General features: G+C 40.3%; 1 protein-coding gene across 7 annotated transcripts in view; it reads left to right on the top strand.

The window, feature by feature from the left end:
• Atg5 (autophagy related 5) overlaps positions 1-25409 on the top strand; it is a 110156-nt gene extending 84747 nt beyond the window's left edge. For 4 of the 7 annotated variants that reach the window (XM_050123943.1, XM_050123941.1, XM_050123942.1 and 1 more), the window contains exons 7-8: positions 7149-7266; positions 24029-25409. In XM_050123943.1, coding sequence (XP_049979900.1) covers positions 7149-7266; positions 24029-24165 — 255 coding nt within the window. In that variant the 3' untranslated portion in view covers positions 24166-25409. Of the gene's footprint in view, positions 1-6207; positions 6266-7148; positions 7270-24028 lie in introns of those variants that run through there. The other 3 variants (XR_007588962.1, XM_050123945.1, XM_050123946.1) reach the window with 3 other exon arrangements.
• Positions 25410-25709: the final 300 nt, after the last annotated feature.

Consider the following 25709-nt stretch of genomic DNA (forward strand, 5'->3'; position numbering starts at 1 on the left):
TTAAAAGTGAGGAATGAAAAGAGTTAGGCTTGTTACCACCTACTGCATTATTTATTTTACATTTTAAGTATTATCTTATTATTTTAGCATAATAATTATTCATAGATAATATTTCCCAGCTTATCAGATTGAGAAACAGTCTCCGATTGCTGGATATCATGTAGAGTCCCTACTTTGTGCTAGGAGTTGGGATTCCAGTCAAACTTGTTTATTCTAATACAGTCTGCATGCTGGCCCTTAGCTAGGTTTTATTATCCACTAATTTCTATCAAGTACTGTTATTCCAGGTCCCTGTGAATGCTGAAATGTTATTATCTCTTTCTTCATTAAAAAAAAAATCAGTAAGATTCTTTTTTAAGCTGGAAGCTTAATGGCCATCTATATTTCACCTTGGTTTTCATCGTCTTTTGAAATGTGTTTTAAAGTTTACATTCAATGCAATGACTGCTTTTCTTTATACCTACTGGGGCATCTTTCACCCTTAAAACTTAAACTTACATCTACTTCTTAGGGGTTTTTGTTCTTGTTGGTAAGAAGTTCAGGTTTGGTTTGTTTTAATCTAGTGGTCCTGGGAGATCCAACCTTGTCATGGTAGGCAAGTGCTTTATAACCGAGCTGTGTGTGACCTGAGTCCTCATAGTGAAGTTTTGTGCCCTGACTTCAGGGTATTTCCTCACAGTACATAGTTTGCGTTTCTGCTATCACTACTGCTGTGTTACAGTTGCTTACAAATAGTTCCATCTATGCATGTATTAGCATAATTATGCCCTTTTAAGTACATTGCAGATCTTTTGGAGATGGGGGGGGTGTGGTTTTTAAAGACAGAGTCTCACTGCTTAGCTCTGGCCATTGTGGAACTCACTATGTAGACCAGACTGACCTCAAACTCACAGAGATCCACCTGCATCAGTCTCCTGAGTGTCGAGATTAAAGGCGTGCACCACCACCACCTGGCACATTATAGATCTTTAATGAAAACTCCTAATATGGTTTATTAGAGATCCTAGACTATAACCACAGTCCTGCTTAGATAATTCTCCCTTTTCTTCTCCCCATGCTTTTGTGACAAGCAATCTTAAAACATCATTGTTCTTTGCAATTCTGTTTATGCCGTCATTGTGATGTCTTACCATTATGCATAGAATAGCATCAGCTTTGTGGTTTACTGTGGAGTCTTTCACTGGAGTAGGAGAAATTTCACTGCTAGCAAGAAAATTTGGTGAACCTAGTAATTGTTGCAGTTTTTAATTTTGGAAGGTAGCTTTTGTGCAGAATTTAACATGTTTACAGGTTTTTTATTTATTAAGGATTTTTATTTAAAGAAGTTATTCTACTACCTTCCAATTAAATTTTTTGGTGATAATATAAAAATAGTTTTTGTCTAAAAAACGAGAGCAGTCTTGGTCATTTTTGCACACTTCTGTAAGTCCTAGATGCAATTCTTACCATATAGTTCTTGTTACCTAATTAAGAAATTATAATTACATTCTCAACTAATTGCTAATTCCAATTCTAGTTTAATATAGCTTGATTTTTTTCTTGACCTTTTAAATACCTGCAATTCATAATAAAAATCCTCTGCAGTAATTGAACAACAAACCCCCATCTCATCTGTGTTGTTTGGGCTTCCCTTCTATTTTCCTTACTTTCCTTTCTCATTTCTCATCCTTTTTAAATATCCAACCCAGTCTAGCTTCAAACTTTGATCCTCCTGCCTCAGCTTCCTGACTGTTAAGATTATAGGTTTAACACCACCATACCCAAATAGTCTTTGTTACATTTTGTTTTTATAGTTAGAATGTATAAAATAATGAGTTTCATTGTGACATTTTTGTGTGTACATATAATAATTTGATAATATTCACTCAATCAGAGCAATCCTTCTAAATCATGTAAACATTACTGATAAATGCCCCTATTTAATCACCCTTTTTAAAGGGACTCAAGACCAGCACATGTAAAATAGCCGGTGACATCAACACTTTTTGCTGTAGCTGGGACAAAGCAACGTGTGTGTGTGTGTGTGTGTGTGTGTGTGTGTGTGTGTGTGTGTGTGTGTGTATGTATGTACTGTCAGTATCTGTTTCTTCAGCCTAACCAGGGGCCCTAGCGTGTACATCTAAGGCTTCTAGAGCATAAGATGTTGATTTTGGCCTTTGCTTGTATTTGTGGGGCTGGGATTGAGCCAAGCACTCAACTGCCAGGTAAGTACCATATCACTGTGCTACTCTCGCAGCAACACAAGAGACTGTCCGTTTGGTTGTAATTCATGTCACTGGGAGATGCTAAACCTTTGGCGGATTACTCTTAGTAAATTCTGTGCAGACTTCAGGAAATCAGGCCCCTCTCATCATTAGGTTCTGCCTGATAGAAGTCTCAAGTAGAAGTCTCTCTAAGACACTGTTTTTTCTTACCTTTGAGTTAAAGCTGTTTCTAAGTTTTGCTGTCCTGAGCATTATTGTTATGTGACAAACTTTCCCTGGGGAGACGCAACACACAGGTCTACTCACCCTAAATAGGACCCAATGACAGATCAATGTCCAAGTTCATGAACCGTAAGCTTTATTGGGGTTATTTCCATAATGGGTGAGGGGTTACATAGAAGAGCAGAAATGACTCAGACAGCTGCATCACCATTGCCTGTCCCGGCATGAATGACAGCTCATAAAAGTTGAGAACCTGGGACACACTGAACATCCTGCAGACAGTTGATAGAGTGTCCTTCCCAGGTGCCTCGGTTGATCTAAACCTCTTTTAGTTAGCTGGTCTGCTTTCAGAGTTACCTTTGCAGTTCAGCTTGTCTGAGTCTCTTTAACTCAGCTTTCCTTCCATAGAGAGGGACTCCCAGCTTTTACTGCTTGCTCTGACAGAGAGGGGCCTAGAGAATCTGGTCAGTTTCAGGGACTTCCTGAAGCTATTTTGAATTGTTTACTTTCCTGCTTGAGATTCTCTGCAGGATGGAATGTTTTAGGCTCATCTCTACACAATTGTGTGCATTTGTATATGTAGTTACTTTAAAAAAGTTGGTCATTGTGGCCATGGTTCTATAATGAATGATACAGCACTGCCAGCTAGCTCTTTATCACATCAGAATCTCACCTTAAATTTTTTGTTGCATGTAGTTTAATAAATGCCTGAAACTCGGACTTGATCTTAGTTTGCGAGAATGTGCCTCTTGCACACTTTCTGTTTTCTAATTTCTAATGTACTAGACTACTAGAGCAAGCTAGAGTTGTCCTGTCAGCACTGATTTGGTATTGATTGATCTACTTGACTGGGTTTGATAGACTTTTTCTTTTGCATTTTATTTGTGATCCATGCAAACAACACTTTTCTTTGGAGTATTGTCTTGGTTACCATTTTATGATATTGAGTTAAGGTGTGTTAGTGTAACTGAGGGAGTGAAAACAGGAGCTATTCTGAGAAATAATGGTGCATTTTTTTCAATGATGAAATCAGAATTTCTTTACATTTTAACTTGTTAACATGTCTGTTTAGCCTGTTTTCCTGTTTAGCCTGTTGTTTTTTAAATAATTTTGATGTCACTCAGCCACCTCACGTTTCTGATGTTAATTAGGTATGAATGAGAACCAAACCTTCTAGAGTTTACTGTGATGTTGCTTGTTGTAAGGGGGCTGCTTGTTTGTCCCGGCCACCCAGCACTGAAATAGTCACACAGAAACCATATTATTTATATCACTGCTTGGTCCATTCGCTCTAGCATCTTATTGATTAACTCTTACATATTAATTTAACCCATTTCTATTAATTTGTGTATTACCATGTGGCTGTGGCTTACCGTCCATCTCTGGCAGGGCTACGTGGCTTCTCCCTGACTCCACCCTACTCTTTCCCAGTATTCAGTTTAGTTTTTCCCACCTAGCTCTGTTCTGCCCTGCTATAAGTCCAAAGCAGTTTCTTTGTTGATTAATGGTAATCACAACATATGGAGGGAAATCCCACATCAGTTGCTGACTTCAGCTCCGACTAGTATATTCTGTGGGCCTCTCTTAGGTGGGAATACACTGCTGCCCTTCCACACTCTTCCCCTCCCCTATCACCCTCTCACCCTGTCCAGGCTGTCTCACCAAGGCCTGCCTTGCCACCTGCCCTCATTTCATCTCCTACCTCGACTGTCCCCATGCTGCTTGCTTTCCATTAGTCTGGAGAAGGCTCTTTCATCACGGCACTTCCTTTACTAAACCGTCTTAAAAGCTTCTTGGTGACCTGGAAGACAGACAGCCCTAAGTGGGTGGTGACAACTTAAGTGATTACCTTCGTCCCTTTTTGTTTCTTTTTTTCCTGGGGCTCTACTAACTTCATTATCTTTGTGTAATTTAATATATAATAAACTGTAGGCTTTATAAATAAGTGAAAGGAACCAAATTAGTTGTAATATGTATTGCTGGACTTTTGTTTTGTACACTTTACCTTTATAATGACCACAAATTCTCAGCTATAATTCTATAAATGGGTTTTATAAATTATAAAATTCCTATAAACCTATAAAAAATGGGTTCACATACCATTTTTAACTTTTATTATATATTCACTGAATTGCTTATATTTATATTTTTTCTTCATGTTTTAGCTTTTATTGGCTTTTAAAATAAGTATTTCAAAAACACTGAGAACTTCCTCTGATTAAAAGCATATATATATATATATTCTCCCCAAAGAGGTATTTGAAGTCATATCCTTAGGTTAAACGTATTTTTGTTCTTAGACATTTTGTGGGTTTTTTTTTTATTCCAGGAGGCTTAAAATTGAAACATAACAGTTGAGGTGAAAAGAAATATGTTTCATTCTCTTAATTTACCTGTTTGTGTTTATCACAGTCCTCAGACAAAAGAGATGGGGGATGTTGAGCTGGTATTGCACACCACCTGTAATCCCAGCACTCTTGAGGCAGAGTGGAGGCAGGATGGTAAGTTCCAGGCTAGCCTGAGCTACTTGACTGCAGAGCTTCTGTACTCTGAGCACTGAGGATGGATAGAATATGGAGCTATTAGGAATAAGTCCTTTTGTGCTGATTACCCCGATAACTTGGTCAAACCTTAGGAGTTTGGTAAGAATGCAGTGTTGGCGGATGTCTGTTGCCCAGTGCCACGTCACTCTTACAGGGACTCTTCTAAGAAGAGTCCTTCCTTTTCAGTGCGGTAGTCAGCTGGGCTTCTTTTGTTTGGGGTGTTTGTTTTTGAAGAATATTTTTATTTTTGGACAGTTTCATATGAATGCAGAGTTTCCTTGATCATACCCAGTTTCCTTCTGTATCTTCTTTTTCTTTTATTTTCTTCTATTTTTTTTTTTAAGTAACTCACTCAGCTTAGTTAGTGCTGCTGTGCACATAAGTGTGGACATCACTGCCTGTATTCACATGTGTAGGCATCACTGCCTATGTGCGTAGATGTGGGCATTGCTGCCTGTGCACATAGGTGTGCACATCGCTGCCTATGCACGTAGGTGTGGGCATCGCTGCCTATGCGCATAGGTGTGGGCATCACTGGAGCATGACCAACTAACTTACCATCAACCACACACCTAAAGAATATGACTCTCCTTTAGCAGCCAGCAACTGCCAATAGCAGCATGCAGCTCTGGGTGGGACCTACTGAACCCCTTCCCCATCTATGGTGTACCATTGACTGGTTTGAACCTATGCACTTAACCACAGCTGCTCACTCATAAGATCATGAGTACAGCAGCCATGTCCTATTCAGGGGGCAGCATTTCACAGCGCTCCTCTGAATTGTCTAACCTGTGATGTTCCCTGAGCCTGGAGGTAGGAGGGTTGGTGCAGACCTCTGATTTAGGGACAGACACTTAGTGACTCATCTCAGTTATGTGTCTTTCCATCACTGCTACTGCATGAAGCTTCTCTGACCAGTTTAGAGCAGCACTCATCCATAGATATAAATGTAAACATGTAGAAACCAGTTCAACAGCATGGCCATTTAACAAAACAACAGTCGTGGTTTCTCACTAGGCCAGTGGCTTCCCTAGCCAGGGGTGTTTGACCAGGTTTACAGTCAGACATGGATTCCTTTCTGTAGAGCAGGCCTTGGGTCTGATCAGAAAGCACTTGGTTACCCCTCCAAGAGTCACACCATTATCTCATTGTCTTGAGTATGTCTTGTCTGGCAGGTCAGTATGGTGGCAAGCAGGGACCACCACTGGGTAATACTGTTGATGGTTTTTCTCCCCCAGTGGCCTGTGTAGCACCTTCCAGCACTATGAGAGCTAGCCAGCAGGGAGAAATTTCCAGGTCAGTTCCAAATTGATTTCTCTATGTCCTGCGACCAAAATGTGTGGTGTCTTTAGCAATATGGTCTTCCTATCTGGTGGTGGGCAACCAGGAGCAATAGCGATATAGCCAGTGTTGTTTTGGTGGTCTCTGGGGCCTTCTTGACTTTTAACTTTCAGGAAAGTATCCCACACCTGGCACTGAAACCCTTATCTCTATCAAACCTTGGATGCTTGATCTGAATTCATTGTTATCCAACATCTTGCTCCACTTAACCTGTAACTTTGCTACAATAGTCTCATTTAAAAAACATTTTTAAAGATTTAAAAAAAATGTGTGTGAATATTTTGCCTGTGTGTGTGTGTATATGCACCACATATATGCCTGGTGTCAATGACTGCCAGAAAAGATGTTGAATCCCCTGGAATTGGGATGACGTGGTTGTGAGCCACCTTGTGGGTGCTGTGAACTAAACCGTGATCCTCTGCAAGAACAGCTAGTGCCTTTAACCCCTGAGCCTTATCTCTATGCCCTTAAAAAATTTCCTTTTTAATGCAGTAGTTAGCCAGGGTGTGTTTCTGTATTTGGTGATTGAGTGAAAAGCGTTATTAACAAAGCCTTTTGTCCCTATTGGAGAATGAGGATTTGCTATTTGAAATCTAGCTAGTTGATTTTTAAGAGTGTCTAACATTCCATATTTGCATGAATCTGATTTCTGTGCATTTATTATGTTAACCTTTTTTCCTCAGTGGTAAGCGCATCAGTGATACGGTTATTATGTGTATTTATGATTAAGCCACATCAGAAGACACTAGTGCCAGGACCATGTTTATGATCTGTATGTTGGTAGTTAGCAGCAGCAGCAACAAAGACTTACTTGCTTGGGTTTTTATTTTCTAAATAGACTACGACTGAACGACCTTTCATTCAGAAGCTCTTCCGTCCTGTGGCCGCAGATGGACAGCTGCATACACTCGGAGATCTCCTCAGAGAAGTCTGTCCTTCCGCACTCGCCCCTGAAGGTACTTAGCAACAAGACATTACTGTCATTTTCTCTTCTAAGCCTTTGGTTGCTGACGCTAAATGGATATTCTACATTGATAAATTTTATGAAGATATTTTTATTACCTTTTAAGGAAATATCTATTGTTTTATAACATTTGTAGCAAGACAAGAAATCACTTCTCTTTGGAAAAATACAGTGCCCACTTTCTGAGGCTTTGTAAGTACTATTCTAATGAGTTTGAAAATCAATTACACATGTACATGTATTTAAGATTCTTGGCACCAAAGGTGTTTCAGATTTCTTTAAGAAGTTGAAATATTCACATACATGTAATGAATTATTTTGAGGATAGAATTACAAGCTTAAACACCAAGTTCATTTTTGCACTCATACACACACATACACCTACTTGTGTGTGCAACCTAAAGGTGATTTCCATAGTATTTTTAGCGTGCCTACATTTTGATGTGAGCTGTCACGTGTGGTCAGCTGTGGAGGTTTCCACATGTGTTGTTACGTCAGTGCTAAAACCTGAGGGCGTATCAGATTTCCACCTGAGATCTGCTTTAAATATGCACATGTATACATGTATGTGGGTGTCTATGCAGGTGTCCTACTGCTTTTATCAGCCAGTCATTGGGTAAGAAACTCTAGTTTGCAGTCTTAGCCCTGTGATGTATTACAGTGCTCACTACTGACGACTTTTTAAGGAATCCTCAGTGGTATATGACCATGTTCGTTAGGACCCTGAGCATCCTTACTCTTTCAGACCTAGAAGAATGAAGGTAGGAGGTATTAGTCATGAAAGCAGTACTCCAATAGTTTCTTATGAAATAATCTAAGGAAGTGGTTTTCCTAAGAAATAGAATTAGAACTGATGGGGGTAGGGGATACCATATCAGAAGGGGTTAAGAAAGAAGGTCATGAACCACAACACAAAATTACTGAAGTCAAGATTTATTGGTGTTAGAAGTTGTATGTTTTATAAAGTCTTAAGTGTGTGACTTGCCTTTCCTGAGCTCCAAGACTACATATTACATATCAAGGTGTTTACTATAAGCCTTTTATGTCTAGAGTGGGTAAGTGTTCCCTGACCATTAAATTACTGAATTCCTTGTATAAGCATACCCCAAGACATAGTATTTATGATAGCTACATTTGAAGTAACACTAAGTTGTATGGGCTTGGACACAGTCCCTCTTTACTGTTTTATAATTTTAACTTTCACTGAAGGCTTCCTTCCATTCAATATTTTTGATATCTCAATAACTTTTTAAAAATAAGCTTTTTAGAGTTGTATAACTGCTATCATGACCTGCATTTAGAAATTTTCATCCCCTCAGATGTTTACTTCTACACACTTACAGCTGACCTCTTTCCTGACTATTAGCCATAAGCAACCATTGGTCTGCATTCTGTCTCTTTGATTTGCCTTTTTGCCTTTTAAGAAATATTTCATATAAACAGAATCATACCATAAGTAGAGTTGCAACCTAATGTTTTTTTTTTACTTCTATCCTTGTTTGTTTGTTTGTTTGTTTTTGATAGTCTCGGCAGCTTCTTTTTATTGGTGAGCAATACTAAGTTGGACCAGATGTTTAACTCCATCTGCCTCTTTACCTATTGATAAGCATATGCATTATTTACAGCTTTTCACTTTTAGGATTAACTCTTCTGTGAACATTGGCATGGATCTTTTCAGGAACATAGTTTCATGTATCTTCGGTAGACTCCTAAGGGTGAAATGACTGAGTCCAACAGTCAGCTTAAGTTTTCCTCAATGTGCTGGCCCATTTACAGTCCCACCTGTGACATAGGAAGGTTGCTGTTTCTTTACGTCTACAAGAGCCATTGTGGAACTCACTATGTAGACCAGGCTGGCCTCAAACTCACAGAGATCCGCCTGCCTCTGCCTCCTGAGTGCTGGAATTAAAGGCATGCACCACCACCACCACCTGGCTAAATGTGTATCCCAGGCTGGCCTCGAACTCGTGATCCTCCTTCAGCAAATCCTACTGGCATGTGCCATCATAACTGGCTGTTTTTGTTTGTGTAAGGTTTTTGTGCTGTGTACACTGAAGGGCTACAGATGGTGTGTACCATGTACAGCTCCTGTTTCCAGGCCCCTTATTATCACTTGCCAGATTCCTTTGATGAAACATCCGCCATTTTCATGATTTTTCCATTGCTGTGCTTTGAGAAATATTTATGTATTTTGGAAGAACCTTCTGTAGAATTGTTTCCTCAGATGTGTTGTTTGTCTTCTCATTCTCTTCTAAAGAGTAAATAATTTTAATTCTGATGGAGTCCTATTCAGTTTTTTTTAATGGATTGTGTGTAGTGTATGTTTGTTTTTATGTCTTCTAGTAGCTAATATATTTGTATAATTACAAAATAATGAAAGCTTATATGAAAGAACTCAGAAATTGCTCAGTCTCGAGTCCAATCTAGAGGGCAGTGCTTCATTTTCTCATCTAACTAAGCTGTGTTTACTCAAGTCTTAGAAATCGGGAGCCTTGTTGGTTCAGGGGTGATCTTACAGTGCTAGTTAGAGGATAGAAACCTGGTGAGTTTCTTCACAACCTTCTCAGGGTTTTGGAGTAGAAACTCATTTCCTCTATTTTTAAACGTGATGAGAACCATATTTCCCACACTATCCACTGTCGCTGGCTTCCAGATGCTCATCTCTTTGCACTAAATGTTTCTATTTTTTAGTACTTTTAAAAGACATTTTATCAAATAAGAATCAGAGAAATTTAAAATTCAGATGTGCCCTAATGTGTTCTTCATACAAACAGCCTTTGTTTCTTGACTAGGACTCACTGTAGCCGCACCTGGCCTATTGTGAGGCCTCGACAAGCCTCCTGACTCTGCTTACTGAGTCCTGGTGTTTCAGGCATGCACCGCCATGCCTAGCCACAATCTGTTTCCAAAAGTAAATCACCAGGTGGCATATACCTTAAATCCCTCTGAGTTCAAGGCCATCCCGGTCTATAGAGTATAGCCAGAGGCTGTTTGTTCCATTCCCAGCTGCCCAGACTCAAAATAACCACATAGAAACTGTATTAATTAAATCACTGCTTGGCATATTAGCTCCAGCTTTTTATTGGTTAGCTCTTACATCCTAAACTAACCCATCTCAATTAATCTATGCATCACCACAAGGTTGTGGCCTACAGGTAAAGTTTCCCGCAAGCTCTAGCGGAGGTGTCTGTCTCCTGTGGCAGCTACGTGGCTTCTCCCTGACTCTGCCTACTCTGTCTCTCTATATCTCTGTTTGGATTTTCTACCTGGCTTTACTCTGTTAAGCCATTGGCCAAAAGCAGCTTTATTCAGTAACCAATAAAAGTAACACAAATACAGAAGGACTTTTCACACAGAGTGAGTTCTAGGACAGTCAGGAACATACAGAGAAACCCTATCTGGAAAAAAAATAAAGTGAATTATTTTGACTTTATTTCTTTATATGACCCTATGGAATTCTTGCTTATGGAGTGTAAAAATATCACATTAAACTCAGTCTTGATGACAGCGGCACACTTGTCAGCATCCCAGAGTGGCTTGTGTTTGCTGCAGGGAAGGACTGTCCTTCAGTACACTAACAGAGGGCAGGTACCAGGTGCTACGGATGAACAGCAGACATCACCTCCTCAAATGTACAAGCACCGGCTCACGGGAGGACTCAGACTTCATCAATATGACATAAATAGTACATACACTGCATTAAATTGCATACCATGAACCTGGTCACGTCTTTAGTCCTTAATTCTGTATCTTTCTTTTAGAAAACTTTTATCTTTGCCCCTTTTTGTTTCATATTTATATTTAGAAAAAATATCATTTAAAATCTGTGGGTGTACTCAGAAGCTTCAAGTCTCTGAGTGAAAAATGCAGTGTGCAGTTTGGGGTACCTGTCCTCTGTCAGAGTGGAGCTGCACTGTAGGTTCGGGGTACCTGTCCTCAGTCAGAGTACCTGTCCACTGTCAGAGCTGAGCATTTTGACACACCTGCTCTCAAGCTGAAAGTGAAAGACTTATAGTTTGGGTGTGTGTGGATAAGACCTGGCTGTCATCACATGATAAAAAGAGAAAGTTCTTACAGAACCCATGTGGCACCATTGCATGCTCCTCCCTGTGAGTCAGGCGTGGAGGAATTCAGTCTTATTTAATCATGACAGCAGAATGTGCTGTATTATGGTGACCAGGTTGGGGTCATTAGAGTATCGCAATGAGCTGCTTTGTGTTCTTTTCCTTCTGATCTATAAGTGGCTAGGGAAATTAGCCAAGATAGAACGAACAGGAAACAAACCAAAGGTGAGCCCCAGGTACATGGTGTCTGTGGTTTCAGTGGAGTTAAAATGACTCAGAGATGAATACTTCTGTGCTCGGCCCTAAGTCAAATATCTTCCTCTTTCAGTAAATGACAATGTCAGTGTCAGAAACCAGTTCCGGCTAGGTGGCTAGGTGTGGCTGGTCACCTGCCACCGAACTTTCAACCTGAGTTCAAATCCCTGGGACCCACATGGTAGAAGGAGAGAACTGACTCCTAAAAGTTATCTTCTGGCACAAAAAAATAAATAAACTAAATGTTAATATTTAAAATCTAAAGTTATATGCTTAATTTTTATTTAGGAGAGTAAAAAAGGCCTATAAATTTTGCTGGGTCATACTTTATTTCCCAGTGTTCCAATATAATTATAAAAGCCTGGTAATCTGCATAGTGTAACAAACCTCCCTTCTTTTTTTTATAGATTTGTTTAAGATTTCATTGAGTAGATCTCTGTGTTGGACTATTTTCTCCTGATATTTATTTGGTATTATGCAAACAGCACAGGTGTAAAGAAAGCCTTAGTCCATGAGAGGTTAATCCTAGCATCCTATAGCTCTCCTGAGGGTTGAGTTGTTCTGTAAGTTTTCTTGTTTCCCTTTCCAGCTCCTTCAGCTTCTGTGCACTTACTTACTCCTTGATATCCTTCCTTGACAGCTATTTAACTTTTAGGATCCGTGTGATGTCATGAATTTTGTTTCTCATCATTCACTTACTTTATGTTGTATGTGTTGTCTTGTTGCTCTAAGATACGAAAGATACAGAGTAGTATTCTCAGAAGAAAGCTTTGGTCCCATTGGGATGGCCAGGAGCATGTACGGCTGTGGGATGATCCGGCCTGAAGATACAGTGAGTAGTGCCCTCGTCAGTTCAGAGGAGAGAGGAACTGAATCTTAATGGAGATGGGCAGGAGTGAAGCAGTTGGGAAGGGAACAGGGAGTCAGGTCACACAGTGCACGTGCCTACCATGGGACCTTCACCAGCCGTCTGTGCTTGACGTCCTGCCCATTCTGTTTGCTGAGTTTGTCTGCCTTTTCTTTAAACATGCCTAAAATTGTCAGTAAGCTCAGAAATGTTGGAGAGTTACTAAGGAACGCAGTGAAATGGACACTGGGGACTTGGAATATCTAATTTAGGTGATCTGTCTTCAAAATTACTTTGTTTTGTTTGGTGTGTGTGTGTGTGTGTTACTATTTATTAATTGGCTGGTCTGGAACTTGCTGTGTAGACCTTGCTAACCTGGAATTGCCTCTGCCTCCCAACTGCTGAGATTGAAGGTGTGTGCCACCATGCCTGGCAGTTATCTTATTTTTAATATGCTTTATGAGAAACCATAGGAGTTAAAAGATAAAATTTAGTGAATTCCTATTTTTCCTTGTTCTGTGTGGTAAATTCTTCATATGGTGTGTGGTGTGTTGTTTCCAGACACAACAGCTGGCGGTGGGTGAAAGAAACACCAGAGGCAGATCCTTGAGGTGTTGGAGAGAATTAAAAAGTTGGTTGTTGATAGCTTAGGGCGTGTGTTGTTACTGCAGCCAAGCCACAGCTCCCAAAGGAGTTAGCAAAACTGCAGCAGGCCCTCCCCCCTTTGCCTCCCCCAAACCTAAAATGAGTGTTAAAGAATGAGGTAATGGTTTTATAACACTGGTCATTCTCTACGTCACATTAGAATGTGAACTAATGTGTCTGTGCCCTCCTGCCATTTGGATTGGGCAAACACTGAATTTTTAATAGATCCAGGTTTCTTAGTTTATGTAATAAGTATGTTTTCTGTTACAGTCTGCTTGTAGAATGTAAATGAGACAGTTTTTTCCCATGTGAGACTTAACAGTCTTATTTTTCTAAGGTTTTACAATTAACCTAATTTTTCTTTTGTTGATATATATTTTTTAATTTATTTATTTGTATTTTATGTACATCGGTGTTTTGCCCATATGTATATCTGTATGAGGGTGTCAGACCCCCTGGAACAGGAGTTACAGACACTTGTGAGCTACCATGTGGGTACTGAAAAATGGAACCTTGGTTCTGTGGAAGAACAGAGTGTTCTTAGCCACTGACCCTTCTCTCCAGCACCTGTGAATGCATTTTATAAACAAAAGGTCATAGGAAATTTATAAAAGCCAATTAGACCTTCACTTGTGGCAAGACTTCTATGCTGTTGATTAACATTTTTAAGAATCATCTTCTAGACAAGACTAGAAATGTCAGCAGTGTGGTTGTGGTAAGGAAGGAACTACAGCATCTCCGCAGTCACTGCTTATCATGTAGCAGGCTTGATTGTCACATCGCTGGTTAAAACATGTTAAAGAGGCTCAGAAGTAGACTGCTGGTGCTGTTGGTTCTAATGGGGTGTTTGCCATTCAGGGAGACTACCGTAGTGACCCAAGTCGAAGTGGGTCACCTCCTGTCGTGGGAGCCTTGTCTTCTAGTCTCTTCCAGCTGTTTGCTTTTATTGTTCTCTATTCTTGATTGTATTTATATTTTATGGAAGAAACACTGTATAGTGGAAAGTCAAAAAGCATTTTAAATGTTGTCCCTTTATGAGCAAAGGTCTACTATAATCATTGATAAGGCTCAGCCTAAACTTGGTAATTACAGTTTACTTAATTTGTCATACACTATAAATTTAAATGAGCCAGATTCTTTGCTTTGATTGCTTTCCTCTCCCTCCATCCCTGTGCTCTGTCCAGCACACAGGAACTGCTGGCTAATCTTGCTGATACACAATCTCTTTAGATCTAGGTCCGATGATACATGTCTTTTCTAAAATCAGAGAACTAAAATGATTACCTTCTTTCTCTATTAATGGAGCTGATGTGATGCTGGATCCAACAAAAGATGCCTCTGATTTCCCCTCCTTGTTTATTTCTACCTTAATCTCAAGAAGCTAAGTGACTAGCCTGACTTTCCCAAAGGTGGAAAACATGAGCTTGTGCGCTGCTTGCTGTGTCACTGGCACTAGGAAATGAAGTGATGAAGCAAACCAGTGGCCCTGTCTTGTCACATGGTGCAGCTGCTCCATTGGTCACCATGTACTCATCTATAAGCTAAAGCTCAGAGCAGTTAGAGGTTCTTGGTGATATGAGTTCAGAACCCACGGTGGTGGTAACAGAAGTAAGTCTACACATGCACACATAATATAAAAACAGTAATAACAACATTTTTAAAGGAAATATTTTTGAAATCTCTGCTTTTTCAAATATATCTTTTTCTTTTAAGTGAACAAGGCTTAATGTTTAGCTTTCACCTTATTTTTTTCCAACTTATACTCAGGAAGCTCTTAATTAGTTCATTTAAATTGTCTAAACAGTAACCGACTACAGTTTCCATGATTATGACTAAATACATGGTTTTAATTTAAATTTTGCTTTATGTTCTTCTCACCAAGAAATATAATGGTTATAAGCAAAAGTCAAGAGAAGGCACATGTTTAAAAGTTGATGAAGCTATCCAAAGAGCCAACGTTCTAGGGTTAGCCTAGGAATAAAGTAATATATATAATAGTCACCTTATACACGGAAGAAAGACACATGGGCTGTGAGTGGCTCCTTATGACCAGCACTGAGTTAGCATAGACCCGGAAGATGCTAATGGAGGCTGTAAAAAGGCTTGTGGCTCTGATGAACAGCGCTTGCCTTCTGTTTGTGATCACAGGATAAAAGCCTTGTGCTCGTGCGTGTTCGTCTTTCCTGCGACAGCATATAGTGTGCTCTTAAGATGGAGACCTCACTCCCCAGGAAGCATTTTTGTGTAAGATTAATTGCCCTTTTAAAATCAGTGTTTGATGTATTCCTTTGCCCATATCCTGGCTTGCTTTAACCCCCTTTGACCTGACCTCCCTATTACCACCGCAGCTGATCAGAACCCTACACATGATGTATGCACTTCAGACTTCAGCCTGTCAGTGGATTCGGTTGGTCAGCATCTTGTTCATGACCATAACAGAGGTTGAAGAATTCGTCAGATAGAGTAAAATTGTTCAGGCTAGTTAGCGGTAATCAGAAAGCTTGTCTCTTTGTTGGCTTTACAATGTCTTCAGATTTATTAAATGTTTCATAGAAGCTTTGTTCTTGAATCCTAAAATAACCCTGAAAAGCTGCAGGTTAAAAGTGGCTAAAATGAATGTCAGTCCATTTGGTCTTAGCTTTCTGTTCTTCTGTACGTAGAGGTGTGAAACTCAAAAGGGATTAATTAAATTGGAATTTTCTAATTAAAGGCTGTGTTTCTTTGTCATCCTTTTCTTTAGCCTCCACTTTTAAAACTAAGAGATTCCATTCACTTGTCAATCAGAAAGAAACTTCAGAATATCCCTAGAAGCTGACACAGCTTGCTTTACAGACCCTAGTTTCACCTTTGTGGCAGCTGACTGGGACCTGAGGACTCAGTGGCCAGCAAGCCACCATCACCTAGTATGAGCCCTCAAGCCCCTGTGTGAGGGAGGTTATAACAAAGGTTCCAGTGGGATTGTTTTTGTTTTCTTCTAGTTGAGTGTTTTTATCTTTTGGTTTTTGTTTTTCAAGACAGGGTTTTACTATGTAGCCCTGGCTGTCCTGAACTCACTCTGTAGACCAGGCTGGCCTCAAACTCAGATCTGCCTGCCACGTGAATGCTGGGATTAAAGGCAGGTACCACCACCTAGCTGTTTTTATCATTTTAAAAAGAATCTTCAAATCTTTTAAGTAGTATAGCTATAATATGTTAGGGCTTCTTTTACTTTTAGGTAAGGTGCTTCACTGGATTTTTATGTTGAATGTTGAATATATTTTATGGCTTTTGAAATTTTTTTGAATAGCCATTTAATTTGTATAATACTGAGTCTGAGGTTTTGTTGCCCCATTTTTTTTTTAGCACTGACACTGCTTAGAGGCAATGTTCCTATAAACTTTCACTTGCCAATCACATAATTAAAATATAAAATATATATTTTTATATATCTTGGTGGATACTTAGTGTCAAGTTGGGAGCATAGGCCCCAACCCCTTGCATCTATCCCAGCCCTCAGGCCTGGTCTAGACTCCAAATCCCAGCAGGCCACTCCCCAGGGTATTTAAATGATCTCCCAAAAGAGGAACACTTTCTTTCCTCCTGGTGGTCCTGTTAGAGGCCTTGCAGTTCCCCCTTCGGGGCCACCCGAGAGCGCAGAACCTGGATATTTCTTAATTCGGCTTGCTTTGATTTGGCCTGATTGGGAATTTTGAGTCAGGGAACTCGCGTTAGGAAATATTCCTGACACTTAGTACCAAAATAATTAACTTATTACCATAACAACATATGCCTCCCCTTCTCTTGATCCCTGTTCTCTCTCTGCCTTCTCCACCTTTGTGGTCATATGTAGCCCGGCCTGGCCTAAAATTTTGTGTGGGCCTCAACTTTTGTTTCTTCCCTCTGAGTTGCCACTACCTCCAGTTTATGTTGTGTTGGGGATAGAACCAAAGACTGTGAAGTCAGAAGCCTTTCCCATGATATACTCCACTACCCCAGTTTACGTAGTATTGGGGTCAAACCAAAGACTGTGTAATCAGAAGCCTCTCCCATGTTATACCCCAGACTCATTTGCTCTCTTTTTCTTTTCTTTTTCACTTTTATTTTTGTTTTTATTTTTGAAACAAGGTTTTACTGTGTCAGAGCTTTAGCTGTTCTAGAACTCTCTGTAGACCAGGCTGGCCTCAAACTACTCACGTAGATCCAACTGCCTCTGCTTCCTGAGTGATGGGATTAAAGGTGTGAGCCACCACCACCCAGTTGGGCTCTCCTCTTAATTTCATTTAATTCTCCAAGAAGCCCTAGAGATGAGAAACTGAAGACTCACAAATTTGACTAAGGATTCAAAGCTAGTAAATGTTGATGTCTAAAGTCCAAAGGAAAGATTTTGCCGTTCTGGTATGAAAGAGTGGGAGCATGACTAGAACTGGAAGGTCTTTTAGGACTCCGGAGACCAGAGGTTTGCAGGCTGTGGCCCAAGAGTTAAGGGAGAAGCAACCTTGTGTTCTATGCAGCAGGCAGGACTTGGGACACAGCTCAGTCACACATTAGACTTCCCAGCATTAGCAGCTGGGCCTCCTCAGGAGCTGTGACAATTGGATTTGTGCTGGAGAACACCTGAAAACAGACATTACTGCATATTTGTTTTCTGTTCACCTCTCTCCTGCTGCTGATGGTCTATCAGAATGTGATCTATGATTCTGTAGACACATTCACTCCCAAGGAGTCAAGTGTCTGAACTAATCTAGCCAATAGGATTTTGCCTGTTTTTATCCTGTTTTATATATTTTTTTGTTTCTATGTACAGCTACCATTCTCATATAGCCAAAATGTACTTGAATATATGTTTGTGTGTAAATATGATTTTATTTTGATTTTAGTGTGTGTGTGTGTGTTTACATGCAATCATGGTAGGGTGATGTTGACCGAGGTTTTCTATCCCACCTGGTCCTTGTCCTGCCCGGAACCTGCAGTCATTAAATCCTAAAGAAATCATAGAGAGGTCTATATTAGTTATAAACTGATAGACCTAGTAGCTCGGGCTTCTTATTAACTATTATACCTTATATTAGCCCATTATTCTTGTCTATGTTAGCCATATGGCTTGGTACTTTTTTCAGCAAGGCAGTCACATCTTGCTTGCTCTGTGGCTAGATCAGGACTGCAGAATACGTCCCCTTGCCAGAATTCTCCTGTTCTCATTGCCCCGCCTCTACTTCCTGCCTGGTCACTCCACCTCTACTTCCTGCCTGGCTACTGGGCAATCAGCGTTTATTTAAAATATAATTGACAGGATGCAGACCATTGTCCCACAGTACTTCCCCCCTTAAAAAAAAAAAAAGAACTCTGAATCTAATATCCTTTGCTTAGCTTTCTCCTGACCATTATCCATAACAACTTTTAACCAACATTCCAAACAAAGGAAGATATCCATAGTCCATTTTTTGGGAATGTGGGTATAGTTTCTTCCTGCTGGTTGGGGGTGATGATAATCTTATGGGGACCTAAAGAAAATTTAGAATCATGATCAAGTCCTGACTGGAGTATCTTATGAGGCTTGATCATCGCAGGCAGCAGTCTTGAATCTGCTCTGGATGTAGAACTGAAACATCTCGGCCGTCTGATCCTACTGGAGATTTCTCAGGTGGTCTTACTTAATCAAACCTGGTTTTTCTTAATTCAGAATGAATCCATAGTCTCTCATTTTCTGTGGAAACAAAAACAAAATCTCTTCTCCAAAGTAAAATATCTTTTGATTTCAATTTGAAGTCAAGGCATTTACGAAATACTTTTGTTTTATTAATCCAGCAGCATTATATTTAAATGTCTTTTAGCAGCTGTTGCTGCTTCCTCAGCTGTCAAGCAATTCAAAAACAACATAATAATATACAGTATCCAGACTTTCTGTGTATTTTTCATCTTTACGTGACTTTATTTTAACCCCCATTTTTTTTTTTATTTCTTAATGTTTAGCTTTTTGAGACAGGGTTTCTTTGTGTATCTTTGTCCTAGAACTCACTCTGTAGACCAGGCTGTGTTTGAACTCACAGAGCTCTGCCTGCCTCTGCCTCTTAAGTGCTGGGATTAAAGGTGTGTGCCGCCACACCCAACTATGCTCTTTCTTTTTTATTTTAAGGACTTTAACCTTTTTCTTTACTCTCCCAAGCTTGCACATATTTTTAACACACTGTAAATCATTTAGAAGTTTTGTCTTTGCATCTCACTTTACTATATATCTCTCTCCTTTTCTGACCACATACATCTTTAATTTGCTAAGCAATATTGCTAGGATTAAAGCGTGGCTTTGATGGCTGGATCCAACCCATTCCTTAGCTTTCTGAGATTCTAGCCTCGTGGCAGAGGTACCCACTGGAGCCATGTTTATTGCCACAACACTATGGCGTTTCAAGGTCCCTACCACCCCAAAACGCATGCAGTCAGCTTTTCATCAACACCATTCAAGTGTTTCATGGCAGGACCTCTCACAAAAAGCTGCAAGGTTTTGTAGCTAATGCTGAGTCAGGAAGCCTGTCTTAAATGAGAGCCCTTGCTGGCCTCTAGCAAGCAGAGTAGACCAAATAAATTGCTGCTGCCAAAAAGTCATGCTTAACACTGTTATTTTGTGTCTAGAATTACTTCCTAAACTCTCTCAGGCTTTTAAGTAGATTTGGTCAGCCCCACGTTGGGCGCCAGGGTGATATGTACACCATGCTGGGAACCAAACCCAAGCCCTCTATTGCAAGAACAGAGCCAGTCCTTAGCCATGGGCTCGTCTCTCCAAACCATAAATATATTTTCCTTAAAAGACAACTGTTGTAAAACTATTCACTTTAAATTAGATTCTGATTTCTACCGCATCGACACCTTACAAAAGCAGTAATATATGCTTTTCAGTATTGGAAGTCTAAACTCAGCTGCAGACTGAAGTGTTCCCCAGATCCCTGACTTGGAAGATTTTTTCGTCTAGCACTGTTGGAATTGGAACTTTGAAAGGGCTGTGGCTATGGACTTTCCCTCTTGCCTGTCTACTGTCTAGGGATATCAGATGAAGGCCCACACAACATGCTAGTGCCTCCATTGTCACCGTGACTGCAGAACTGTGGGAATGACTGTTCTTTAGAAATGCTACACTCTGAGGAATGTCTAAAAGCAGCACAGCCTGAGACTAGACTGGACTAGGCTAAGCACCAGACTGAGCACAAAAATGTTGGAACTGTTGAAGTTTATGGTAGACTACCTAATAGTTTCATATCATTTTAAATTTTCCTAACTGTACAATAGTTCTGTAAACATATTTTTTAGAAAATTCACATCACAAGTAGAAAGTTTTAACAGAATCCAAGTTTATCCTGCAAAAGTGACTTATGAATGACCATAACTGCTTCTCTTGATTACTGTCTTAAATGTTTGCCTGATTTAAGGCCTCTTTGTAGGAGCTTTTTCTGGGGAGGTAGCTGTCTTGTGCTCATCTCAGATAGGACCAGTGACAGACCCAAGAAAGAATTACACTCAAGTCACATCACAGTGGAATGAGAGAGAGCATTGTCTATAAATGCTCAGGTTGGGGGTGTGGCTTTGTGAGCCCCTCCCCTTCTCCAAGTTAGAAAGCTAATGGGCCCAGTCTTGAACAGATCTTTCAGTAATCTCAGGTGCTGATAGTTCCAGAGGGTCACAGCCAGAGGACAGAACTCCACAGACTTCCATATACTGTTTTAGAAACTGCAGTAGGGGCTGAGGAAAGCCTTGATGGTAAAGGCCTTGCCTTGCAAGCCCAAGGCCTTGGGTTAGTCTTGTATCACCTGACCTACAAAAGGCAAAATCCCAAGTAAGAGGTATACAGAGGAGTACTGAGTCATCTGTTTTGAGTGATGTTTCCAGTTTCAAGTATAAAGTCTAGAATCTCTTAGAAACACAGAATGCTCATCAGACACGTTCAATTTAGCAATCTCATCAAGGGCTTCCTTTCTCTTGTTAGAGGAAAATATGAAGTCATTCGTCAGTATTATTTTTGCTGGTGTAAGTAATTGCCAAATTATCCAGCCATGCTTTTTTGTTGTCTATGGAAGCATGAATTTAGGTGAAAACATACATACATACAAACTTGTTATTTATCTTAGACTACTTTTAGCCTTTACCTCACTAGCTCCAGCAGTTCTGCAGTCACACACTGCCTGGTGACAGAGTGGCCATCAGAACCAGATCTGCAGTCACACACTGCCCAGTGGCGGGGGTGACCATCAGACCCAGTTCTGAAGATGCTTTGCCAGCCCACCCCACCTGCAACTTTGAAACTACTGTGTAATCAGTACCATGCTAGATGCTGGGGACATCCATGAACACAGGAGCTCTGATTATAGTCCCAAGAGAAATCCTGCCCCCATCCCAAAGATCCTCTGTTTACAGTTGATCTTGCGAGGAAGTCAGAAAGTAAACAAAAGAATAAATACTGATGAAGTGTTTGGATTAATGATGCAAAAATGTTTCCCATCTTTGTCTTATTTTTGTTTTCTTTTTCCTTGTTTTGAGATAGGGTCTTAGTCTGTAGACTAGACTGGCTTTAAATTCAGAGCTGTCCTCTTGACCCTGTCTCCCACATGCTCAGGTTACAAACACAAGCCATGCCTAATTATATCTCGTATCTTCAGTTCTGATGATAGGTATGGCAGAGATAGATCTGACTTAGTTGTCTAGTTCAAGCAAAGGATTAAGATGACCCCAGTCTTAAAGCCGGAGAACCAGTATTTGCCTACCAGCGCCTGTCATGATGTGGCAGACTTGATGCAGAGTTGGAATGGCTTGGGTGTACACAGTATGACTCAGAGTCCATCTGTTGTCTCCTGGCTTCTCAAGCACATGTGTGTCCGTGGATGGGGCACCCGCATGTATTCAGTCTCATCTCAACGCTGCTCTAGGACAGTGTGGAAAAGTGAGTAGTGACTTGTTAGTTTTACTGTCTCAGAAAAAGATGACTCTGGCCTGAGAACCTGTACACAAAAGGAACTTTTACTCTCACCACGCTTTCGTTTTTTGACTCAGTTCTAAGTAGGAGGAAATTCTGAGAATATTAAAATAACTCAAAGAAATATATAATAAGAATATTAACAGAACCATACTGGAAATGTTTTAAGATATTCTAAGAAAGATTTAATATGGTAAAACCTTGGCAATCTGGAACTTAGAAAGATGAATCATTTTAGAGAACTTAAATGTTCATCCATCTTACACCAATTCTAAAGTCTTCCCAAAGAGCTGATGTACAGTCTTCAGTGTTCTGTGTACAGCTCGATGGTTCTGACCAGTGTCCAGAAGCCAGTCATTGCATTCACTCTGTGATTACAGCTGTGTAAAAAAGTTACAGAGACCCAACAAAGATGGATATCAGGGCTGGAGGGATGGCTCCACGCTTAAGAGTGCAGTGGTCCCTCAGAGGACCCCAGCTCAGATCCCAGCACCCATGTTGGCAGCTCATGGTTGCCTGTAACTCTAGACAGAAGATCCAACACCCTCATCTGGGCCCTGCGGGCACTGCACTCACCACCTGCACACATTCACACTCAGACACACCTACATTAACTAAATAAAAAAGAAAGGATGGCTAGGGAAATGAAAGCAATAGAGGCAGTTATTAGTTTCTGGGATTCGGAGGCAGTCAGTAGTCTTTCCCCCACAGTTGTGCTAAACTATGACAGGGATGTGGGAAGCTTTGTTTGATTGGGTTTAGAGTTGGTAACATGCTTACCCGATTCTTATTTGAGCATTCGCTTTTGACTGTGTCCTCCATGATTGCTCCCTGCTGCCCTCTTCTCTGTCTTTGTCTCTGTCTCTCTCTCTCTGTCGAAAGGCTAAACATTTCTTTAGAAGTTCTGATGTCAGGTGCAGCCAGGCCTTCCTGTACCTTAGCACAGTAAGGACTGAAGGGCTAGGACAGAAAGGAGAGCAGCCGCTGACGTGCTCCTGTCCCAGCAGAGGGTTTTGCCCTGTTGTTGTTGTCTTTTGTTTCCAGGATGTGAGGTGGTTGCCATTGTATTTTGAAGACACTATTAAAAAATTGTACTGCAGGGTAACAAATACTTTCTTCTTTTCCTTTTTGAATAATTTTTGTTTAGTCTGGAATGGTTTGGGGAGGCGTGCTCTTTAAATTAGGGGATTTCCTTGCTTTAATTATTAATAAAATTTGAATTTTAAAGTGTTAATTGAAGCACCCTTTAAATTTTATTACATTTTAGTTGTTTTATTGTTGGGGTGGTTGCCCACCTACCGTGGTATGTGTATAGAAGTCAGAAGACAACTTGGAGACTAGGTTCTCTCCTACCATGGCAGGGATCAAACTCAGACCACAGTAGGTGCTTTTATCTGCTGAGTCCTGCAGCAGGCCCTATAGTACCATTTTAATTAGCAATTGAGAATTATCAAAAAAAAAATCCATCGGGTTTGGTGCCTCTTAAGGCAGAAATCCTTAAGTCAGACCATTGGTTCTCTCTGATAAAGCTTTAGTTGTGCTTCTACTACTTCCTACCCTTGAGCACATTGTTGATAGTCAGCAAAACTCCCAGCTGTTACACTCCCCTCAGATCCCAAGGGTGTGCGGCCGCCTCCACAAGGTAACAGCCTTCTATAGTGGTTTTAAATGTGCACTAGAATACTTTTGGTCAGTGGCTTCACCCTGCTGTTTTCTCCAGGATAGTTTCACTAACGTCAATCTTGGGCAAGCACAGTAATTAAGAAAGAACAAATACTTTCATATAGCAACAGAATTTTTATCAGAATTCATTGCAACCTCAGGTTTCTGTTCAGGGTGAGACATTTTGCAACATTTAAACTTTCTCCTTGTCTTCATTTCCTGTTAAGAGGATAAAACAAGTTTGAAATCCATTTAATTCACTAAGGAATCTCAAAAGGCAACAGAGTATCTTTTCTTTGTGGTTTTTGTTTCTATTGATTACTATTGGATTTCTTTCTTGGAACAGATGGAGAAAAAAAGAACCAAGTAATGATTCACGGAATTGAACCAATGCTGGAAACCCCTCTACAGTGGCTGAGTGAGCATCTGAGCTACCCAGATAATTTTCTTCATATTAGCATTGTCCCCCAACCAACAGATTGAAGGAGCAGCTCCTCCCTGGATGGAATCACCTTGAGTCAGCATGTCACCCTCGCTTCAGTCAGGTTCAGTGGAGGCTGCACAAACACGTGGCTGCCTGCAAGTCTAGGAGGAAGAAGATTCCATGAGAGATAGGGCAGCCGGGCAGGTCTGACTGGGCACCACCACTGCTTTGCTCCACTGCCGTCATTAAACCTCAGCTGAGACATGACAGGACCACTGGAGCTCTTGTCTTCTCATGAAATACAATGCAGCCGAAGCCTTTGCTCTAGGAAAGAAATGGAAACGTGCCACAGTTCATACTTCTGATTAACAAATAAGCGGGGTATTTCCTAAGGTGACCATGGTTGAACCTTAGTCAAGAAAGTGGAAACATTGGTTGAATTTTCGAGAGAATTAGACTTGAGAAAGTAAAAGAGAAATTCTGTTATCAATAACTTGCAGTAATTTTTTTGTAAAAGATCAAATTACAGTAAACCCATCTTTCCTTAATGAGAATTTCCTGTTTACAGTCAGTCTATTGGTATGCAAACAATCTTGTAACTTTGATAATGAACAGTGAGAGATTTTTAAATAAAGCCTCTAACTATGTTTTATCATTTAAAGCATACAGTTTGTCACTTTTCAGAGACACCCCGATTCCCATACAGTAAGTCATTTTTTATTCTGTGTTCCTGTTTCTCACTGGCGTAGCAAGGGTGCAGGGCGTAGGGTAACTTGTCTCAGGAGCTATTACGGGATTTATTACTGCAACTTGAAAATCTGTCATCTATACACTGACTATGAATAATAGTAACTGTCTTTGCTGTTTCGTTGGTCACTGTAAACCTGTCAAATCATAGTATGCCAAGTACCCATCTAAGGTAATTTTGCATATTTTGAAACTCCCATTCCTTTCCTTTGGTTTTTGATTGTTTGGTTGATTTGGTTTGGTTTTTTGGCTCCAGGAGTACTATGTCACTATTTTCCCCTGGCGCCAGTCTTTAAATTCTGAAGGTGACCTGTTTCTAGACTGCAGTAGCTTTTCCTTATCATTACCAAAAACATCCAGAGGTTCCTGGAACTCCTCCCACTATAAGGGAAGTTTGCTGCACTCTACGGCCACTGCTTGGAGACTCCTGCAGTTGATTTGTGAACTAGCTTGCTGTCCACATTGAATGTCAACCCATCTGAGTATGCAAAAAGACAGTATCATAAAATAATGGTTTTTGATTCTATAATAAAAATGATGTTTTCTTATAAAATTATATGATGACTCAAGTGAGATCCTGTTAGTGCTCCTTGCCTCATCCCTCCTACACCCCTTGTGATTTTTCACTGGTTAACATAGATTTATTCACAAAATGAGAGAAAGTGGATCAAAGAACAAATATCCCAGAATGGAAATTATAAACATAATAGTAAAAGAAGTAACGTTGGGTACCACTCGCAGAAACGTAGAAGTGAGTCGAAGGAAACTGGCTGACTAAACAAAGTGCCCTTTTAGCAAAGGCAGGAAAAAATAGTGACACTTGAGTTACATAAGGAAAAATCCACTGACTTGTATT

The sequence above is a fragment of the Alexandromys fortis genome, unplaced genomic scaffold (assembly GCF_014885135.2).
Source record: "Alexandromys fortis isolate MF-2015 unplaced genomic scaffold, M_Fortis_MF-2015_v1.1 scaffold_211, whole genome shotgun sequence".
Taxonomy (NCBI): domain Eukaryota; kingdom Metazoa; phylum Chordata; class Mammalia; order Rodentia; family Cricetidae; genus Alexandromys; species Alexandromys fortis.